Source organism: Punctularia strigosozonata (genome assembly GCF_000264995.1).
Source record: "Punctularia strigosozonata HHB-11173 SS5 unplaced genomic scaffold PUNSTscaffold_10, whole genome shotgun sequence".
In the NCBI taxonomy this organism is placed as follows: domain Eukaryota; kingdom Fungi; phylum Basidiomycota; class Agaricomycetes; order Corticiales; family Punctulariaceae; genus Punctularia; species Punctularia strigosozonata.
Window position 1 is genome coordinate 80,972 of NW_006767442.1, and position 19,372 is coordinate 100,343.

The 19,372-nt window shown below is 54.7% G+C and overlaps 5 protein-coding genes across 5 annotated transcripts; 4 read left to right on the forward strand and 1 right to left on the reverse strand.

Moving 5' to 3' along the window:
• Positions 1–177: 177 nt before the first annotated feature.
• PUNSTDRAFT_105362 (YjgF-like protein) lies at positions 178–1,607 on the forward strand. Its single transcript, XM_007385805.1, has 4 exons — positions 178–261; positions 317–414; positions 469–600; positions 672–1,607. The coding sequence occupies exons 1-4, from the start codon at positions 204–206 to the stop codon at positions 777–779; spliced, it is 396 nt and encodes a 131-aa protein (XP_007385867.1). The 5' UTR covers positions 178–203; the 3' UTR covers positions 780–1,607.
• Positions 1,608–3,299: 1,692 nt separating this feature from the next.
• PUNSTDRAFT_121623 (uncharacterized protein) lies at positions 3,300–4,614 on the forward strand. The gene is made up of 9 exons (XM_007385806.1): positions 3,300–3,481; positions 3,532–3,589; positions 3,639–3,816; positions 3,867–3,934; positions 3,989–4,020; positions 4,077–4,138; positions 4,190–4,247; positions 4,304–4,425; positions 4,482–4,614. Exons 1-9 carry the CDS (start codon positions 3,310–3,312, stop codon positions 4,524–4,526), a joined length of 795 nt encoding a protein of 264 aa, XP_007385868.1. The 5' UTR covers positions 3,300–3,309; the 3' UTR covers positions 4,527–4,614.
• A 7,631-nt stretch (positions 4,615–12,245) lies between these two features.
• On the forward strand, positions 12,246–12,488 carry PUNSTDRAFT_20000 (uncharacterized protein; the record flags this gene model as incomplete). The annotated part of the gene is made up of 1 exon (XM_007385807.1): positions 12,246–12,488. A coding segment is annotated over one exon (243 nt), but the record flags the coding sequence as incomplete, so codon positions are not given.
• A 1,263-nt stretch (positions 12,489–13,751) lies between these two features.
• Positions 13,752–17,599, forward strand: PUNSTDRAFT_89945 (uncharacterized protein). The gene is made up of 10 exons (XM_007385808.1): positions 13,752–14,234; positions 14,296–14,699; positions 14,747–14,815; positions 14,879–15,060; positions 15,114–15,229; positions 15,282–15,366; positions 15,420–15,583; positions 15,638–15,772; positions 15,831–16,557; positions 16,616–17,599. The coding sequence occupies exons 1-10, from the start codon at positions 14,049–14,051 to the stop codon at positions 17,512–17,514; spliced, it is 2,967 nt and encodes a 988-aa protein (XP_007385870.1). The 5' UTR covers positions 13,752–14,048; the 3' UTR covers positions 17,515–17,599.
• A 72-nt stretch (positions 17,600–17,671) lies between these two features.
• On the reverse strand, positions 17,672–19,135 carry PUNSTDRAFT_145008 (uncharacterized protein). Its single transcript, XM_007385809.1, has 3 exons — positions 18,882–19,135; positions 18,028–18,815; positions 17,672–17,974 (listed from the first exon to the last, which is right to left on the reverse strand). Exons 1-3 carry the CDS (start codon positions 19,054–19,056, stop codon positions 17,684–17,686), a joined length of 1,254 nt encoding a protein of 417 aa, XP_007385871.1. The 5' UTR covers positions 19,057–19,135; the 3' UTR covers positions 17,672–17,683.
• Positions 19,136–19,372: the final 237 nt, after the last annotated feature.

Sequence of the window (19,372 nt, forward strand, 5' to 3'; positions counted from 1 at the left end):
TGCGAATTTCCAGAAGGGGCCTCGCACGATTTGAGATGCGCGAAATCACCTGGGCCGGCATCCTGCCGCAGGATTGCGACATGATCAGATGGACGCATGCCGCCGCTGGGATCGGGATCTTATCTTTGTAGCTATAAGCTTCCAGGACTTAACCCTACGACTCCGAGCATTGGCGCCCCAACATCCACCGTTGACGAACCAAGATGAGCACCAGGCAGATCGTCTTCACTGAGGATGCCAATCCCCCGCTGCCCATATACTGTACGTTCATCTGTCTCTGCGAAGCATACCATACTGAATACGCCTTCTCCCACAGCTCAGGCAGTCAAGTCAAAAGGCCACGTCTTCCTGTCAGGGAACATCGGATGCGATGCGAACCTGAAGCTCGCCGACGGCGGTGTCCAAGGGCAGACTGCACGTGCAAACAAACTTAATTATCCATGTCGCTGATCATCCTACTTCGTTCAGAAAGCGGCCTTGGAAAACATCATCAAGGTCTTGAAGGCTTCAGGAGTAACCCTGGACGACGTCGTCAAGGTCAACATTTACCTGACCAACCTCGCGCGCGACTTCGTGCCCATGAATGAGGTCTACGCCCAGGTATGCTGCTCATAAACTATCAGCGCACGATCGTCCTGTTGGTCTCACGTACCGCCCTACCCGTGTCCCAGTATTGGAAGCCGGGACAGTTCCCGGCTCGAACTTGCATTGGAGTGGCGGCCCTGCCGTTGAACGCCGACGTCGAGATCGAGCTCGTCGCTGCGCTCCCTGAAGCGTGAGTGACCGTAAAAGTATGTCGTCGGCAATCGATGTCGTGCGGCGGCAGTCAAATACCGTCATATGGAAACGCGGATGTATTTGTACGCTAGGACAGAGAAAGATACAACGGTATGCATAAGGCTAGACAGGACGGAAGCATGATGAGAAAGCATAACGAGGAAAGCATGTGATGGCGGAGGGCATAGGCGCATGAACAGCGAGCGAGAGCAAGGGACAGCATATGATAGCAACACGAGAGTGCTGAGAGCATGTGCGAGTCGAAAGACGAGAGCGGGATGCAGGAAAGCTGGAACAATGTGTACACGGGGGAAAACTGCTGGAGGAGACGACGTTCTGGACAGATCGCGTAGGGGACGCGTCTGTGGTGGACGCAACACTCAACGGCGGAGCGTCAAGTACTGCGTGGATGCGGCTGTCGCGTTTAACGACGAAGCCGCGGCAGCAGAGTCGGGTGCAGAAGGGGCCCAAATTGGCTGCAGGGTGCCGGCGAATGAAGGCCCCGGGCAGAAACGTCGGCCTTCGTAATATTCCCACATCTCTTCAATGCTGCGCATGAATGCAACCCCCCATTCGTACTGATGCAGATAAAAGAGGGCGAAGGCAGCGAGGAGGAGTGTGCATAACGCAGTGACGGCTCGTCGCGCGACGGCTCGTGTATAGTCGCGGATCCACGCGCGTATTGCCCTACGGCGTTCACGCCAGTAAAGGTCCTCTTCTGAAGGAAATTCGAGAAAGTATAGCTGTTCGCCATAGACGAGGAGGTTCCGCACCGCAATTGGAGAGAGTCGGTCTGGGTCTGCGCTCTCGAACACTTCTTCCTTATGTTGATCCCAAACCTGGATCACGTATTAGTACGGAACAGAACGAGAAAGGGTGCATTCGTACGTAGATGTTGTCGAGGTTCCATAACTTCTGAACCCGACGCAGGTCAAGGCCGCCGTCTGGGTCTAGAGGTATCACTGCATCTGCCCATGCCTCGTTCTTGTCCCAAACTTTGGTTCGGTAACCCATGGCTTCGCTGGATAACCAAAAAACGTGGATGCAGCCACTGGAGGATGGGCAGTTCAACGTCCCGCCGCCATGAACACGAAGGACTTGACTCACGGTTGCTTGACGCGTTCCGTAACGAGGGGATTTATGCGCAGCCGCCGACGCCGTTCGACAACCTCGACGAGGAATTCCTCGGGCGTCTTGCGGAAGAGGAAGAAAGGGTCAAACTCGCGAAACGCGCCTCTCCCGTGGCCGTTAAGAAGCTCCGCATCCTTTTCTTGGACGATCGTTTGGACGTTGGCAGCGCTGGCCGTATTCAGGTGGCCGACGGAGCTGGTGGCGTCGTCCCAAGGCTTGGGCGGGTTGCGCACCGCGATTTGATTGCGCTCCTTCGCAAGGATGTACCGAGCCGGGCGAAGTGTCGCCATCTGGAGTGATGGGGTACAGGGTGAGTCAGTTGTGAAAGGGCAAAGTTGTCCATGTGGTTTTATCCAGAGGGTTGTTGTGCCTCGAGCGCCCGTTACGAGCTGAAGTACAAGGTAGCAGAGGCAAAGTTGACGTCGAAGAGTGATCCATTCTTCTAGCAAAACGTGGAATATAAGAGCATCGGCTATAGTCAGCAAATGCCGAAACCCGAGTCGATCGTGGAGCGTAATCCGGCTTCGGAGAGACGATACCAATATATCCGGGACTGGTTCGTGTTGCGAGGCCAACTGCGCATACAGTACACGATGAGTGCTGCACAAGGGTCTAGTAAGGCTGCATCAGGCGGCATGCGCCTTGTATTCCTGTGACCGACATCCGAGTACAAGGCCGCAGCTTCCCGATGGAGAACAACGTCGACTTGCGGAGCTACCGACTATCGTTGAATCAGTTGAGCCTCGAGATGTGCGGGGAGCCAGATCCAGCTAGTGGCCTCGGATACCGTGAACGGTGAATACATGCAAATAGGACTGGTCCAGATACTAGGAGACTAAGGTCTAACTCGAAGCATTTCCCTGGGAAAGATGTGAGAACCGGCACGTGAGCGGGTAGGTTGTCCTTGTCACGGCGCTGAAGATTCGAATTCGGGGACGATTGCGAAAACATGCAGCAGTACAGATATTGAGGGCAACCCTTGCGTACAGGGTCCAAGGTTGCGCGCCCTCTTGTAGGAAACGCTGGACAATGGGCAAAGAGGACAATGGAACGGGCAAATGCCGGAATACCCAAACCGGAAGTTGTCTCCCACGGCTACAGTGAACTCGGCACGTCTGCTGCAACAGCACCCAATTCATCGTCTCTCACCGTTGAGCTGATGTTTGTCGAACTTGAAGCTTGAAGCTTGAAGCCTGGCGCAAGCCTCCGGCGTATTATTGACCAACATGGACGTGATCTGGCCTAAATGTCAATTGCTCGTGTCGTGCCTTGTACCTGAATCTATGCGGAGTTGGGAGGCTCATAGGAGGCCCATAACTTTACGAACGATGCCTGTTTGACGCATTCCTGCTTTTGTCTACAGTCTACCTTGTATCCTCTACACAAGCCGGGGAAAACGGGATGGTCTTCGATCTTCGCGCTCTTTTATCCGTATTGGTTGCAGTTCAGTATGTCTCCGCCATAGGCTTCCGGCCTCCCAACTACGAGAAGCGACAGAGCAATGGCGCAAGACTGGCTCTAGGTATGCCTCTGCGCAAGCCACGCAGGATATTCCAGCCATCGGGCACTACCCGTACGCATGACGTCTGTATCCTGGCTTCTCGAATGACACCACTAATCTAGATGCTGAACGATCCGAGCCTTCTGGTGTACCCTTCCCGATAGACACTACTCAGAGCGAGTAAGTCGCCTATGATACTGCACGCGTGTTCAAACTGACTTTGGCCCAGGCAGACAGGTTCCATCGGTGTGCTGACTACCGATGGAACCCTCATCGGATACTTCTCGCTCTCCAGCACTTCGCTTGCATCAACCCCGGTGAAGCGTGGCATCATGGAACGTGATAGCCCAACACATTCCTTCGTTACTCCTTCCTCGTCGTACAACCTTTTCAATATATACATCACGGTTCGTCGAACGTGCGCGTCATCCGCTCGCCTGGTTGACGACCTCCGCAGGGCGATTCACAGTACAATATCAACGCCATCGCAGCATGTGACGCGATCCTGTCGCCTACGAGCAGCAAGTGGGTCGCTAAATTCGCGTTGTATGAAAGATATTGACGCTCTACGTCAACCAGTGTGATCACGATTGGGAACGTTGGCATCGCCAGTAGGGCACTCTCATTCAATATCTCGTACGATTTTTTACACGCATACATTTCGTAGCGGCCGCGGGTGGGCGTGGTGTATGCACTGTGGGCTACAGTCCGGAGTACCAGTCCGATATCGTAAGCCCACTGGGCACTTCTCCCGGTACGCACCTAATCTTCCCTTTCCAGTGGACAATCGACCTGGATACCGGGAGGCTGCATCTTCACTTCGTCAACCCCGATCTCAGTTCGTTTATCTTACCTCCCGTGCTGCGGATGACTAACCTTCCGGTGCTCAACCAGCGACGTACGACAACTATTTCACATACAACACGGGCACATATGGTGGACTGCGCGTCACTGGCAATATCGAGTTGTCAGAAACCGACTCTCACTATCCGTTGGGCAATACCGTACAAGAAGTGGTGCGTCAGATTCTTTGGCCTGAACACAAGTAATCCTAACATTGAACAATGTTCAGTATCTCTACTGGGGTACTGTCGAGGACTGGAATGATTACTACTAGTAATATGTAGTTTCTGGGGCACGCGAGTGCTGGACTGGGTCGGCAAATCACTCACTTTCTATCACCTACTGATAGTTCTACATATACGTATCATATCATACATGCAGCCTTACAGACCTACATAACTGTGTCTGATGGGCGGTACAAATCATGGGTGTTGTGGCTGCCTCGCTTTGCGGAAATGCGTCTCGACCAATGACCTCATTGTAGCGGTTCGGCCGTCGATGCTATCGAGACCGTCGCTACTTTCCTTTTTTGTTCGCTGGACGCTTACGCGTCCCCCCTTTTGATTCATCAGCATGCTCCACCTCCATATGGTCAGGTACTTACGATAAAGTATAAGTACGCCGACGCTTGACGGAGGAGGGGTAACTTTGTATCTTCTCGAGTTGCTCAATAACGAGGCTTTGAACTCTCTGACTGCGCCGCTCGAGAAACTAACCGTGTGAACGCACCTTGATCAGTTCTGATCTTACTCGCGTCACATATTTTTGAGAGTGTCTTGTGAGTAATTCGCTCCGCTCGAAGTCGCTTACTCCTGTGGATAGGTACTGCCCGGCTTGATCACCCGGACACGCCCTTACATCGGATACTGCGACGACAAGCTAAGTATCCTACTACTTGTGCTACTACACTGTGACTACCATGCCTATTAGAGACGAATTGACGGGTCAGTGGACCCGCAGAGATGTGCGGGCCGCCGGTAATCCCTCGCAGCCCGCGGCGAACGTTGTCAACAGGACTGGCGCTGCGGCGACCGGTCCTAACGGAAGTCCTCCGGTGGCGGTCGACCCTCGTGCGTCGAACCCTGGAGGCCCTCCTGTGGCGGTCGGACCTCGTGTACCGAACCCTGGAGGTAATGATATGACTCCTGTGGCGGTCGGACCTGGTGTACCGAACCCGGGAGGTGTCCCTGTGGCGGTCGAGCCTCGTGCCTCGAACCCGGGACGAGATTCGCCCGAAGTTCAAAGCGGTACTACCGCTGGAGGGCGAGAATCGCGTAGAGAGATGCGCAACCCCACGGGGCTGGATGACTCTATGAGTGAGTCTAAAGGTTCATCACCTTTCATCATCGGTGGATTCGGCGGGCCGTCGAGTGACGGCACCGGGTCGTGGTCCAAAGTTCCGCGTCGGCGCCATAGCGCGTCGCCGGTGTTATCTAATCGAGCACTCGTTAGTGATGAAAATAGTTTCGCATCACTAGCTAACCTGGAAGACACGTCCTTAGTCACAAGGGACGATGACAATGATACTACGGACTCACCAGTGATGTTGGAAGTACACCGGGCCCCTGAGAAGTTGAAGTGCAGGCGCCGTGTGTCGTACACGCCGCAGGGCAGTGACACGGACTTTGAGGATACTCCTGAGACGCCTACGCCTGTGGAAAAGGGCAAGGGTGTCGAACGGGGAACTTCGCACATTGGTAGTGAGCAACGCGAAGTGCCACCTCACATTAGTCCCGAGAGCGTGCCGGAATACATCAATCTCATGGGGATTGAAGGTGAAGAGCTCGATATTAACGCACAGAGGGCCGCTCTCAACTCTTTCCGAACCATGCATGGCCTGCGCAATGATGCGCCTTTGGCTGCCGGGATATCTGGCGGGTCTTCGGATGAATCACTTGACGGCATCATTGCCCGTGCTAGTAGGTCAGCCGACGATTTCCGCGATCGGAAGAACCGCGAGGTCCGAGAGGCCCAACGAGAGCGCGATACCGCAAACATGGCCCGAATTGAAGCAGAGCGAGCCCATCGTGAGACTGAGCGAGCCAAGGAGGAAGTAGAACGAGCTCTAGACGAGGCAGATCGAGCTAAAATGGATGCTGAGCGAAGGCTTGAAGACCTGGCCGCGAGGATGAACCAACTGATAGTCACGGTCGAAGCTCAGGCAGCGCGCGTCGCTGAGCTTGAGCGACATAGTGTACAGCCCTCCCAGCGTGATATGAATGGTAGACAGGATGGCCCCAAGATTGTTGAAACCAAACGTATTGCTCAATCAGGCAGGGAGCTTGAAGAGAACGAGGATAGCGCACGCTCCGTTAGGTTGCGCGGAGGTATCTATGGACGCAGTACGGCACGGCCTGGAACTGCTGAAGTAGGGGGGCTTCGTGGGCGCCAAGGACGTGCGTCGGTAGCTCCCCCTTCTCAATTCATATCCCCACATAGCTCCCTGGGGCAAGCATTGGAGCGTAAACTACGACAATTAGAACAGGCTATGAGGGAACTAGAGAGGCCGGGGACTACGCCGATCAAGCCTAACGTGAAGCCTGAGCCTCCGAAGGAGTACGATGGCCGCGCTGATCTCGAAGCGTACCAGCGTTATATTGAGCAATGCGTTGAGTACCTGATAGACGGCATGATCGTTAGAGACCGGCATGTATCAAAGATAGGGCATTACCTGAGTGGAAATGCCCAACAGTTCTTCAAGAGGGTCGTAAAGAGCCCTGAGGAGTGGACGGTCCGGGAGTTCTTCAATGAACTATTCAATTACTGCTTCCCGGATGGATTCATGAACGAGATTCGGAAGCGATGGCGGAGCTGGCGTCAGCGCAAGTCGTCCGTAAAGGTATACGCGGCGGCGATGGAAGGGTTTCGTGACGACTTAGGCGATGAAATCTCGGACCGCCAATTTGTGCATCGGTTCTGGGAAGGACTAGACGACGAAATAAGCCGTGAATTGTATCGGGATCGACTACACCCGGATATTGACACTTACGAAGATGTCCTGGAGTGTGCCATCATTGCGGAACGTGCCATTAACAACAGCCTCCATCGTGGAAGCCCGTTGAGTGGCAATCAACCTTCTGGGCCGCAGGGCTCTGGAGGCGGAACGGGTGGCCATGGTGATAAAACAGATCTTGGAGGCCGTGGGGGAAATAACAGGTATGGGCGCGGAGGCGGCCGAAATGGAGGAGATCACGGAAACCACACCGGTTCTGGGTTGCCGAAGAAATCTGATCGAATCACGTCTCCAGAGGCGACGAACTCGAAAGACCGGTCAAGACTGAAGGATACGAGTGCGAAACGGAACTCACCTCTGTCGCGGGACCAATTGAAGGATCATCTTGAGAACAATCTATGCTTTAAGTGTCATAAGGCGGGCCACATGAGTCGCAACTGTCCTGAAGGTCAGCAGGTAAAGAGTGACGCAAAGGGACGCGCGCCGGGTGTCAAGACAAGTTACGCGATTAACTTCGCAGAGGTAGAGGAACTGGACGAAGATGCAGAGACGCCGGTTGATGATCCGGAAGTCATGGATGAACTACTGTGCGGCTCCATCCGGTGGCGCTTATCGGATAATGACGATCTGCTGTCTGAGCAGGAGGTCGATGAAATACCTTCGCATGATGATGGTCTCGACCCGATCGGGAACCCACCGCCATACGATGAACGGCGTTGGGTCCAGGAGGAGGCACGTACTTGGTACACGCCGTATAGGGTCGATTGGCGTCGTAGTATGCTGGATTACCTCCAGACCCGTGGTATCACGGCGGCTGTCCGAGCCGTGTGCGACGCCTATGAGCGCCAGGATGTTGACCCCGACTTTGTGTGTCCGGACGCCGTGCGGGAACATCGGCTTGAGCGTGATGCCTTTGTCGAAGGATCCTCTCGGTTTGGCGATCCTATTGCCAATCGGATAGGTTCTGTCGTCGAGGCGCGCATCGATCAACTGCCGCATTTGTGGGATATCTGGACCAATGAGTTTGCGATTGCATCTTGTATGATTTTGCTAGCGGATGGACGTACCCCTTGGGTTATGAATGACGCCCGCCTAGACCTTCCTATCATTATTCCTAATGAGTTGCTGATACGCCGAGGTTTTGACTTTGTAAATTGGTATCGAGTGCGCATGAGGGAATTCGTTGCGTTGGCTCGGAGTTTTGCGCGCGATGAGGCTGGCTTCGAGGACGTGGACTTCCTTTGGGAATGGAACTGGGGAGTTCCTAGAGAGACGGTCGATCCTGAGGGCGAGGATGCTGCGAGCGAGGCAGGAGACGCCAGGAGCGATGAAAGCTCCGAGGACGGCGATTACCCACCGGGTGCCCGATTTAACATTCCTTCGGATGACTCCAGTGACGGCCTCGTAGAGGGCGAGATGTTCGAGATCGATGGCACTCTCTACATGCTGGGTGCTGACGATACTCTCTGGTTTCGCTCTGCAAGCATCGGGCTGGATGTCGATGGGAGTAAGGAGGCGGGTCGTCGACTTGCGGCAGCGCGCGTGAAACAGCCTCCTAAAGACAGCTTTGCGTCGCTTCAACGCAACGCATCTCGAATTAAAACCTCAGGGCGTAAGGTTCCGAGGCCCATCGTCATCACAGTGCGTGTTAACGGCCACGAGTGCCGTGCCCTTCTAGACTCAGGATCTCTCGGCGATTTCATGTCGACGACTCTCGCCGAACAACTGAAGGTCCACAAATCTCCACTCGATACTCAGATCACTGTACAGCTCGCGGCCCAAGGGTCCAAGACTAAGGTGAACTATTACACCACGGTAGACCTACAGTATGCCCGGATTTCGTGCCAGCGCGTATTCGACATAATGAATATTGATGGCTATGATCTGATCCTGGGCACGCCGTTCATCTGGCAGCACAGGATCATGTTCGGACTGAATCCTTCGCGGGTGATTGTCGGATGCGAGGAGCCTGAGGTCATGCGAACAGGCGAGGACGTTGGGGAACTCGCATCAAGAGCAGCTAAGCTCCGTGAACGGTCTATTGAAGAAATCCGACAGGAACTCCATGAATATGCAAAACCATTATACCAAAAAGCGGCGGAAACGACATTACCTCCGCTGCGACGAGTGAATCATCGAATTCCTATCATAGATAAAGGGAAACGGTATCCGTTCCGCGCGTCTAGGTGTCCTGAGGGATTTCGTGAGCAGTGGAACACAAAGCGAGACATCTTTTTGAAGTCGGGACGTTGGGAATACGCAAGCGGTGTGAATGCGTCTCCTATCATGTTCTTAAGCAAGCCATCAGGAGGTATGCGGAACACGGTCGACCTACGAGCTCGGAACGACAATACGGAGAAGCTGGCGTCCCCGCTCCCGGATCAGGATGGTATACGCCGCCGCGTAGCTGCGAGCCGATACTTCACAGCAATGGACTTGGAGGGTGCGTACGAACAGGTCCGAGTAGAGCCGGAAGACGTCCAGTACACGCTGATGGCGACTCCAGATGGTACGATGGTAAGCCATGTCCTGCAGCAAGGTGACTGCAATGCCATCGCGACGTTCATGGCGGTGATGACAGACATGTTCTCGCCGTACTTGACAGTGTGGCTCGAGATCTATCTCGACGACCTTATTGTTCATACGAACGATCTAGAAGAGCACGTACGGTGTGTGAGACTTGTCATTGACATCCTGCGCAAAAACCAGTTCTACTTGTCCGAGAAGAAGATGCATTTCTTGGCCGACGAGATCAAGTTACTAGGCCAGATAGTGTCACGAAAGGGCATCAGACTCGACCCAGTGAAGGTTGAAAGGATACGCACTTGGAATGTACCGACCAATCGTGACCTTCTCCGCGGATTTCTGGGTGCGGTAGGATATCTTGCGGACGGCTGCGCTGGGATACGCATTCCGATGGACGTCTTGAACCGATTAACCGGGGACAACGTCGTCTATCGTTGGGGTCCAACTGAGCAGCGTGCCTTCAATGAGATTCGGGAGCTTGTATACGCTCATCGGAATGTCCATCGTGTTGCCATGAGGTATGGGCCGGATGCGCCGCAGGTGCATGTGGTCACAGACGGATGCCTGACGGGTGTCGGTGGCTGCATCTTGCAAGGGCCGGACTGGAAATCGGCGTCAGTAGTCGCATTTTACTCTGCGAAATTGACCGCGGCACAGCAGAACTACGCTGTGCATGAGATTGAGTTGTTAGCTGGTCTCGAGACTATGCTACGCTATCGTGACTTGCTGCTAGGGGTCCCGTTCACGTGGTATACCGACCATAAGGGACTGATTCATTTCATGAATCAGAAGAACCTAACGGGGCGTCAAGCGCGATGGTTGGAAAAACTGTCCGAGTTCCATTTTAAGATCAAGTACGTACCGGGACTGGAAAATGAGCTTGCAGATGCGCTGTCGCGCATCTATTCGGATGACGAACCGGGAATGGTACGTTCGGGCAGTGAGATGGTCCAGTATGACGAAGACCATCCACCGCGCGGCGACGTCATGCCCGTACTCACCGGTCTGGAAGCGCGGATGGCGACGTTGCGGCCTCGCGCCCCACGCGCAGCGGTGCCAGGGCCAGTGATGCCACAGTTGTCAGGGGAGCCATCGTTGGCACATGCTGTGATTGCACCGACGACTCGGAAGCCAGTTGCCCCGCAGCCGGCTGAGACGGGACGGCCAGAGACCGCGCAAGAGTTCGCTAAGCGTATCAAGAAGGTGACGCTGCGTCTTCCGGCGCAACGTCAGGAGGGCGGGCATGGAGGAATACATGCGCAAACTGACGCAACAGGAAAGACATCGCCGGATGTAGAAACCGACAATGATGAAGCGGCCGCCATGGCCCCGAAGTTCCTTGACGTCATAGCAGAATATGATGGTAACATTCGGTTTCCGGAGTGCCTGAAGGGTAAATACGCGGAAGATTCGTTTTTCAAGCTTATACTTGAGAACCCATCGCAGTTCAAGAACTTCACAATCGAAGATGACGTGATGTACTTGAAGGACGAGGGCTCGAAGATCCTATGCGTTCCTGGATGCATGATAGGGCCGCGATCTGCACGCGAGATCATCATATCGCGTGCGCATTCAATCTTAGCTCACCTCGGGCCATCAAAGACAATCGCGTATCTGCGAGGTTCCGTGTGGTGGAAGTCGATGATATCTGACGTGAGGGCTTTCTGCGAAAGCTGCGTGACCTGCAGGAAGAGCAAACCTAATAATCAGAAACCGTACGGATTGCTCAACCCACTACCGGTACCTACTCGCCCATGGGAGGCAATCGGAATGGACTTCGTGGGCCCATTGCCTGTGTCGAAGGACAGAAACGCGTCATACGATGAGATCACCGTAATAATAGATCTGCTCACCGGCCGAGTTCATCTTATTCCAAGCCGACAGGATTACCGGGCGAAGGACATAGCGGAACTGGTATTTTCGGAAATCTACCGGTTGCACGGGCTGCCGAAGCGCATCGTTAGTGATCGTGATGTTTTGTTCACGAGCGCATTCTGGCAAAACTTCAACAAAATGTTAGGCATACAACTGAATATGTCTAGTGCCTACCATCCGGAGAGTGACGGCTCCACGGAGCGTGCAAACCGGACCATCACGCAAATGATTCGCGCTTGCGTCAGCCCCGATCAGAGGGACTGGGTCTCGAAACTACCTGGAATCGAATTCGCGATCAACTCGGCACGGTCGGAAAGTACGGGTTACGCACCTTTCTTCCTAGACACCGGCCGGATGCCGAGGTCCTTGATATGGGATCAACCAGGTGACACCGAGTACCCTGGCGTCCGAGTCTTCGCGCAGCGTATGAAAAACGCGATAATGGCAGCACACGATGCGATCCTTGAGGCCCGAGTGAAACAGACGCGAGCCGCTAATCGGCATCGGCGGCCTGCCCCATTTACAGTGGGCGACATGGTCTACATCTCGACCAAGAATATTAGTTTTCCAAAAGGGCGCGCGCGTAAGCTCGTACCAAAATATATAGGGCCATACATCATTTCAAAAGACTACGGAAACAACTCATTTCGCGTAGATTTACCTGCGCGCTTGCTGCAGCGAGGCGTGCATCCCGTATTCCACTCGTCTCTTCTGCGAGTGCATGTAGCCAATGATGACCGATTGTTCCCTGGGCGCGCAGAGACGCAGGTGGCGGACTTTGGCGAAGACGGAGGCGAATGGGCCGTAGAACGAATTCTGTCACATAAAGGTAAAGGTTTAGCCGCAGTGTTCGAGATCAGATGGAAAGCGGGTGATATTACCTGGCTACCACTTGATCGGATTGACGGTCTCGAGCAGTTGAAGTTGTATCTAGATGAGCAGGGTGTTAGCAGCGTGGGCGAGCTTCCGGAAGGTAAAGGAAAGCTCGACACTGACGATCCTCAAGTCTTCGTCGGCGGAATTCGGTACGAGACCGTATTGGATGACCGTCCGGCTGGAGGGCGCGTATTTAGGCCAACGGGGGCTAACGCCCGGTCCTTCAAGACTCGTCAACTCACTTTCCTCAAGAAGCACGTCAAGACTTACCGTTCCTCGTTTCCTCGCTGCATGCCCTCGTCCTCCGACACCAACCAACCCCCCAACTCCTCGACCAACACGTCATCCGTCCGCGCCAACTCCCGTTCGGATCGCGCCGCCACTCCTCGTCGTGGTGCGTCTCGCGAGGCGTCACCCGGCGAGGATGTCACTCACCTCATCACGGTCCATCGCGGCATTGAATTCGACACGCGTACCCTCGAGTTCGTGATCGACCGGGTCCCTCCTCCATCGATCGGAAGCCCATTCACCGTCTGGCACTGGCGCTACGTCGACAGACTCCTGCGCTACGACGACAGCATCCGCGACGGCTCCGCAATCCTTGAGGAGCCTGTCCCGCCCGGTTACGACGAGCTACGCACCACCCTTCGCAACGTCATCGACCCATCGGAGGCCTCCCTCTCGCTACTCATCCATGACATTAGCGCCGAAAACGAGACCCGCGCTGATATTCAAGGCTCCTCACCTCGGTCCATCCTTTTCAATGATGCCGTTCGGGACGCCATCCGCAATCGTCGTCGCTCGCGTCGCGAACCGACCAATCATCAGCCGTCGGGAAACGGTCCGGATTCGCGCAATCCTCCTTCGGCAGACGTCAAACTGCGCAACGGTCAAGGCTACTCGTTTTCGGACATGGAGGTCATCAACTACGCCATGATGGGGAGCGTGCGGGCGAAGATGAAGAGGGAGCTAATCTGGCGTGAGCGCCGTCGCAAATGAAGGAGGGGCGGGAAGTTACTTATTTTGGTGAAGCGGTTTCCACTTCAGGAGGGCGTGTGTAGCGGTTCGGCCGTCGATGCTATCGAGACCGTCGCTACTTTCCTTTTTTGTTCGCTGGACGCTTACGCGTCCCCCCTTTTGATTCATCAGCATGCTCCACCTCCATATGGTCAGGTACTTACGATAAAGTATAAGTACGCCGACGCTTGACGGAGGAGGGGTAACTTTGTATCTTCTCGAGTTGCTCAATAACGAGGCTTTGAACTCTCTGACTGCGCCGCTCGAGAAACTAACCGTGTGAACGCACCTTGATCAGTTCTGATCTTACTCGCGTCACACTCATCCAACCGCGCGGCGTTCGATCCTTGCCCCTTGCTTGCCGGCGCGCGCGTTACATTCGAATGTTGCTCTGAACCGCTCGCTGCAACTACTCGCCGTCCGAACTACTACGTCTGCTAGTCGCTGTTGACTGGAGCCAGTCAGAGCAACCTTCAACGCGGCGTGCCGAAGGACCCGTCCAGTCCTCTCAAACGTGCCGTCTGAACTCTGCTTGAGTTGCTGCATATCATGAAGGTTTTGCATCATATTAAAAATGCGCTGTCATTCAAGCCCATACCCGTTACCGTGCTCGCTGTTGTCATCTATGCAGTCCTCTTCGGGTCGGTGGTCGTGACCGACGAACTGCCGGATGTCCCCAAGGTCAAGCGATGGAAAGGGCTGAACCTTACGGAGGCTTACGCGGACTTGCACGTTGTGTGTACCACGACTAATTTTTGGTTGTAAGGCGTACTTACTAACGTTCGCTCTGCGACAGGTTGCAGCTCGACCCCATCCTTACAATAGTCATGCAAACACCTACGTCCGAGCATACATCCTCGACCGACTGCAGCACATAGCAGCACCCCATCGAAGCACCGTGTCCGTTGTTTCGGACCTCAACTCTACCGCGTCTTATTCAAACGTCTACTTCGAGGGCACCAATGTCCTCGTCAAGGTCGAAGGAACGCAGTCAAACGCGACCAACGACTACGAGGGCGGAGCCGTGCTTTTCAGCGCGCACTATGACTCCGTTTCTTCTGCACCCGGCGCCACCGACGATGGAATGGGTGTTGTCACTTTAATCCAGCTGGTGAAGTACCTTACGGAGCACCGTCCCCAGCGCACTGCGGTTTTCAACCTCAATAACGGTGAAGAGGATTGGTTGAACGGTGCCCATGCGTATGCGACCGCTTGAATCGCTTGGCGTCGTCTCACGTTACTGCCAGATTCCTCGAGCACCCATGGGCCAATTTGACTACCACCTTCCTCAACCTCGAGGGCGCGGCGGCAGGCGGGTAAGTTGTAGAGCATCATAGTACATGCTTAAGAGATGGTGCTAACCATCCTCAATATGTTAGACGACCGCTCCTTTTCCGTGCTACCTCGCTCGCGCCGACGCGTGCCTTCCACGTCGACCACCCTCACGGAAACGTGCTTTCCGCAGATGCCTTTGCCCGTGGTGTCATTCGCTCTGGTACAGATTACTCCGTCTATGCCCAGGGTCTTGTTAGCTCGGCCAAGGATGTCGTCGTAAAGCCTGGTATGGTGATCGTTATTGCAACACAGGAGTAGCAGCCTCACGGGCTTTTACAGGGATGGAAGGCCTAGACTTCGCATTCTACAAAGGCCGCAGCAAGTACCACACCAAGTACGACTCTGTGGTCTACACAGAAGGCGGACAAAAAGCCTTGTGGGCGATGATGGATTCTGTAAGTTTGCTGACCTTCGTTGAGGTTGGAGCTTCACTAATGATTATCGCAGGTTCGCTCCGCGAGCTCGACTTTGCTAAATACCACAAAGACAGAGAAATTGAGCGAGAGAGGGGAGGGCGTCGTCTATTTCGACCGTTCGTCTTCTCCGCATATAGAGTGCTCCAGGATGTAGCTCATGCTTCTATAGTGCTTGGACATTCGTTCGTGGTGTTCTCTGCGACAACGCTCCTCATTTTGGATATCGTGCTTCTCATTGTCGGTCCTTTTGCCGTTCTTGCACTCTTGATTACCGTCATCATCCGCGCAAGGAAGGAGAAGGCCCGCGCGGAAGTAGAGAATGGAGTACCCGAAGTATGAATTTGATTCACAAATGAACTGGCCAATATGCAGCTGACCGCAAACCAGGGACTGGCAACCGGGGGAAGTGCAAAGGAGCTGATCCTAGCCTTAATCGGCTGGGCCAAATTTTGGGTCGCCCTCGTCATTGCCCTCGTAGCAGAAGGGCTGTTGGTGCTCGGATACGTCAAACTCAACCCCTTCGTACGCTCCGTCGCTCCATGTTCCGTTTGACCCCTACTAATGCACGACTTCACCTCAGATTGTCCACTCGCGCCCGATACTCGTGATCGTCTCTGCTCTCGCGGTGGCATACATGACCCTTGCGCTTCCTCTCACCTTCTCGCATAGCAAGCCTTCGAAGGATGTACCACCCACATCCTCGCGACAGCAGAAGCTCGCAACTCTAGTGGAGATCTATCTGCTCACATGGGCATTCCTGCTTGGTGCGACCATCGCCCTCGGCAACGTGGGCATCGGAGGGCTGTACTGGGTGACGATCTGGAACGCGCTTGCACTGATCGCGGGCATCTTCGGGTTAGTGGAGGCGCTTTTCAGAGTCAAGCACACGAAGAAGAGCGACGTGGGCCCCGGACTCGGTCAGGAGACGATAGAGGAGGAGCGTGGCGAAGAAGAAGAACGGAGGCTTGTGCGCGGCGTGAGATACGAAGTGGGCGGTACCGACACAGGAGCCAGTGATCTGGACCATGGTGACCATGTTAGGGCGTATGGCGCTAGAGAAGACGAAGGGGAAGGTATGGTGGTTGAGACCGCCCCGACGGAAATCACTCCACTTATGTATCAGCATCGGCGGAACCAGCCTGGTGCGACTGCGAAGGAGGAGTACGCCGAGAATGACGAGGTTGGGTGGTGGATCGTGCAGTTGCTGGTCCTCGTTCCCCTTCCGGTGATGTTGATCAGTCAGGTTGGAATCATGCTCGTCAACGCGATGAGCCAATCGCTCGTAGACGGCAGCAGTGCCACCACAGGTGAGTGCTCGAGAACAGTTGTGTCCCACCGTTCTGAAGCAAACACATATTCCCGCAGTGTATCTTGGCATCGCATTGCTGTCGTTGCTCGTCATCTTGCCAATTTCGCCTTTCATTCACAAATTGCATAATGGCCTAGTTGTGCTGGCGGCTGTCTTCCTCATCATATCCCTCGTCTTCACTTGGGTCGTATTCCCATTCAACCAGGACGCGCCCTTGAAGGTGTCGTTCAAGCAGATGGTTCATCTGGACGCAAAAGAGGGGGCACCTCATGCAGTCACCACCCTGATAGGACCAGCACAATATCTGCAGAAGCGTATCGTGGCTGAGCTGCCGTCGGCATGGGGGGCGGACGTGAACTGCACCTCGACCACGGATCCGAGACGTAAAGGGCTCACCGAGTGCTCCTGGTCAAGCACCCTGTTGCCCGCGCACGGTTCATCATCCAACGTCCTTGACGCATCTTCGGATGACGAGACGTCGCTGGTTGCCCCTTCTCCCTTTACCAGTGCCACAGATTGGCTGCAGTTCCGGACCAAGAAGACTTCACCGACATCCGCCATATTGTCCGTACGAGGGGCCAACACACGCAACTGCCGGCTGTACTTCGACAGCGCGCCTATATCATACTACAACGTAACGAGCTCGAATACGTCTGGCGACCTGCAGCCCGGCTACGAGATTGCCGACGAGGGCATCAAGGAGCTGCGCCTATGGAGTCGAACGTGGGATCGAGAGTTCGAGGTGGAGGTCGAGTGGAAGGGCATAGCAGGAGGCACGCTCGAGGGGCGTGCAAGCTGTCTCTGGAACGAGTACGCAAGTGGCGCGGCTGGTGGACCTAGCTCTGGCGGGCGTATCCCGGCGTATGAAGAGGTGCTTGCGTTCCTCCCTAAGTGGGCCGCCGCGACAAAGAGGGACGATGGCCTGGTCGAAGCATGGATCACGTTCAAAATCTGACTGGTGTAAAAATATATGTCCCCTTGCTCTCGTAAGCATGTATGTTCACTGACTACTTGTCGCGCTATAAATTGCCTCATTTACTAGCGTATGTCGACTCATGTTTGATGCCTCCAGTTGAACTGCTTCATATTGATGTGCTTGTTGGCGGTATGGTGGGTACAGCCATTCATTGACCTGACGACATAGATACATCCTGAGTATGCTGAGGCGCACTGGACAGTGTGTACAAGTACGGTGCTTGGGTCAACAATGGTGGCGTCGGGGTCAATGGTCGGTCCCGCTCTTCCAACTGACTGGGTTCGATGAGCGGACCGAGTGGTTGTAGATCAACCTGGTGCCACGATTCATGCCATGCCGAGGCTTGACACTCAGGCTCGATGTCGTCTGCTGAGCGCCGAGGCTCTGAGACATCTGCACAAAATTTATGTCGCTGGCGATGTTCAAGGGCAGTCCGGACCTGAAGCAATCCATGAGCTCCGATGCAGCGGCCTCAAGAATGTTTTGGCTCACAACGCGAGGTCCCGAGTGATCGTCTAGGCGCCGTTTGAAGTGTCGCTCAGCCCCCGATATGTCTTCCGTGTTTCCGCGTTTACGATGCAGGGGTGAGCGCGGCGGTGTAATGATAGGTGAGGGCGACGGTTTTATTTGCGTGAGCTGCCGCTCGATGTCAGTTTCGGACTCCGTACGAGACTCTTGACTCTGGTTCTGGCTCTGTAAGTGCTTCCTGGGGGACGGTGAGCATTGCCCAGCTAGGGCCTCGACGGGATCTGGTATAGCATTGACACCGCTCGGGAACGAGATGAAATTGTCGCCGGAGTCGTCAAGTTCATCCTCAGCGATCGCTGAAATATGCCGAGGTCGGGCCCTTGATGTTGCCTTCGTGATCATATCATCGAAATTCGGCGATGGCGGAACTGTCTCCGCAGGCGGAGTGACCATCGGCGACGACTTCTGCTCGATCATGCTGAACCGCGTATGTGGCGTTGACGGTGGCATGTCGAGGTCCGAGGTCGAGGCCACCGAAGAATGGCGGCGCGAAGTGACTCCAGCGAGGGCATAGTATGCGGCTTGATTGCCTGGTGGGATGAAACTGGATGTTTCTGACACGGGCGTGTCCGACTGCGTTTGCGATTGCCGCTTGCTCGAGGAGGATAGACGCCGTAGAGCTATAGGAAATGGTGCCGACCGTGACAACCTGGCAGCGCGTATATCAAGTCCTTGCGAGTCGCTGCCAGACCGCACATTGCCAGACGTAGTAGAAGAGGACTGGATCGTGCCATACGCGTCAAGGAAACTGTCTAAAGGGTAACGAGTCAACATTATGAACTGAGAACCCCTCTGAAGCTCTGGGGCCATGTGCGCACATGTAAGTCCGTGTGCACCGTCTTGGGCGCGGCGTTCGATGACCAGGTCACTAGATCGTATTGGCAGTAGTTGGTCGCAATGATCGACAAGAACATGGTTCAGTAGAGCCTCTTGTTGACGGAAGGTCTGCCGGCACCAGTCCCAGCCGCAGGCCCACATTACGGTTTTCGACATGAAGCTGTACTAGAGTGCGGTTGGACAAAGTCTGAAGCTGGAACAGCCGCAGGTGGCATGTGATGCGGGCAGCGGCAGCCAGTGGCAGACTGAGAAGTGCGGTCGCTGGCGATGACGACAGTGGCGACACCCCAACTTCGGTTGGTAAGATAGGGCTCATTCAGTTTCAACAGGTTCCACGGGTCTTGCTAGTCGAATAAAATAATTTACGCTCAAAATTCACAGAAATCGCCGCCACAGATTTCAAGATAATGTACATTCAAAGAGAATTGTGGTTTTAGATTTAGAGAGTGTACCCCGTAGCGAGTGGAATTCG

Excerpts from the sequence above, each read along its gene's own strand:
- PUNSTDRAFT_105362 (XM_007385805.1), top strand. The coding sequence starts at position 204 with ATGAGCACCAGGCAGATCGTCTTCACTGAGGATGCCAATCCCCCGCTG. Across the intron at positions 415-468 it reads GCGGTGTCCAAGGGCAGACT|AAAGCGGCCTTGGAAAACAT; the intron begins GCACGTGCAAAC and ends TACTTCGTTCAG. Across the intron at positions 601-671 it reads TGAATGAGGTCTACGCCCAG|TATTGGAAGCCGGGACAGTT; the intron begins GTATGCTGCTCA and ends CCCGTGTCCCAG.
- PUNSTDRAFT_121623 (XM_007385806.1), top strand. The coding sequence starts at position 3,310 with ATGGTCTTCGATCTTCGCGCTCTTTTATCCGTATTGGTTGCAGTTCAG. Across the intron at positions 4,021-4,076 it reads TGGGAACGTTGGCATCGCCA|CGGCCGCGGGTGGGCGTGGT; the intron begins GTAGGGCACTCT and ends TACATTTCGTAG. Across the intron at positions 4,248-4,303 it reads CTTCGTCAACCCCGATCTCA|CGACGTACGACAACTATTTC; the intron begins GTTCGTTTATCT and ends GTGCTCAACCAG.
- PUNSTDRAFT_89945 (XM_007385808.1), top strand. The coding sequence starts at position 14,049 with ATGAAGGTTTTGCATCATATTAAAAATGCGCTGTCATTCAAGCCCATA. Across the intron at positions 14,700-14,746 it reads TGGTTGAACGGTGCCCATGC|ATTCCTCGAGCACCCATGGG; the intron begins GTATGCGACCGC and ends CGTTACTGCCAG. Across the intron at positions 16,558-16,615 it reads CGGCAGCAGTGCCACCACAG|TGTATCTTGGCATCGCATTG; the intron begins GTGAGTGCTCGA and ends ATATTCCCGCAG.
- PUNSTDRAFT_145008 (XM_007385809.1), bottom strand. The coding sequence starts at position 19,056 with ATGTCGAAAACCGTAATGTGGGCCTGCGGCTGGGACTGGTGCCGGCAG. Across the intron at positions 18,816-18,881 it reads CGGTGCACACGGACTTACAT|ACAGTTTCCTTGACGCGTAT; the intron begins GTGCGCACATGG and ends GTTACCCTTTAG. Across the intron at positions 17,975-18,027 it reads ATCACTCGGGACCTCGCGTT|GTCCGGACTGCCCTTGAACA; the intron begins GTGAGCCAAAAC and ends GGATTGCTTCAG.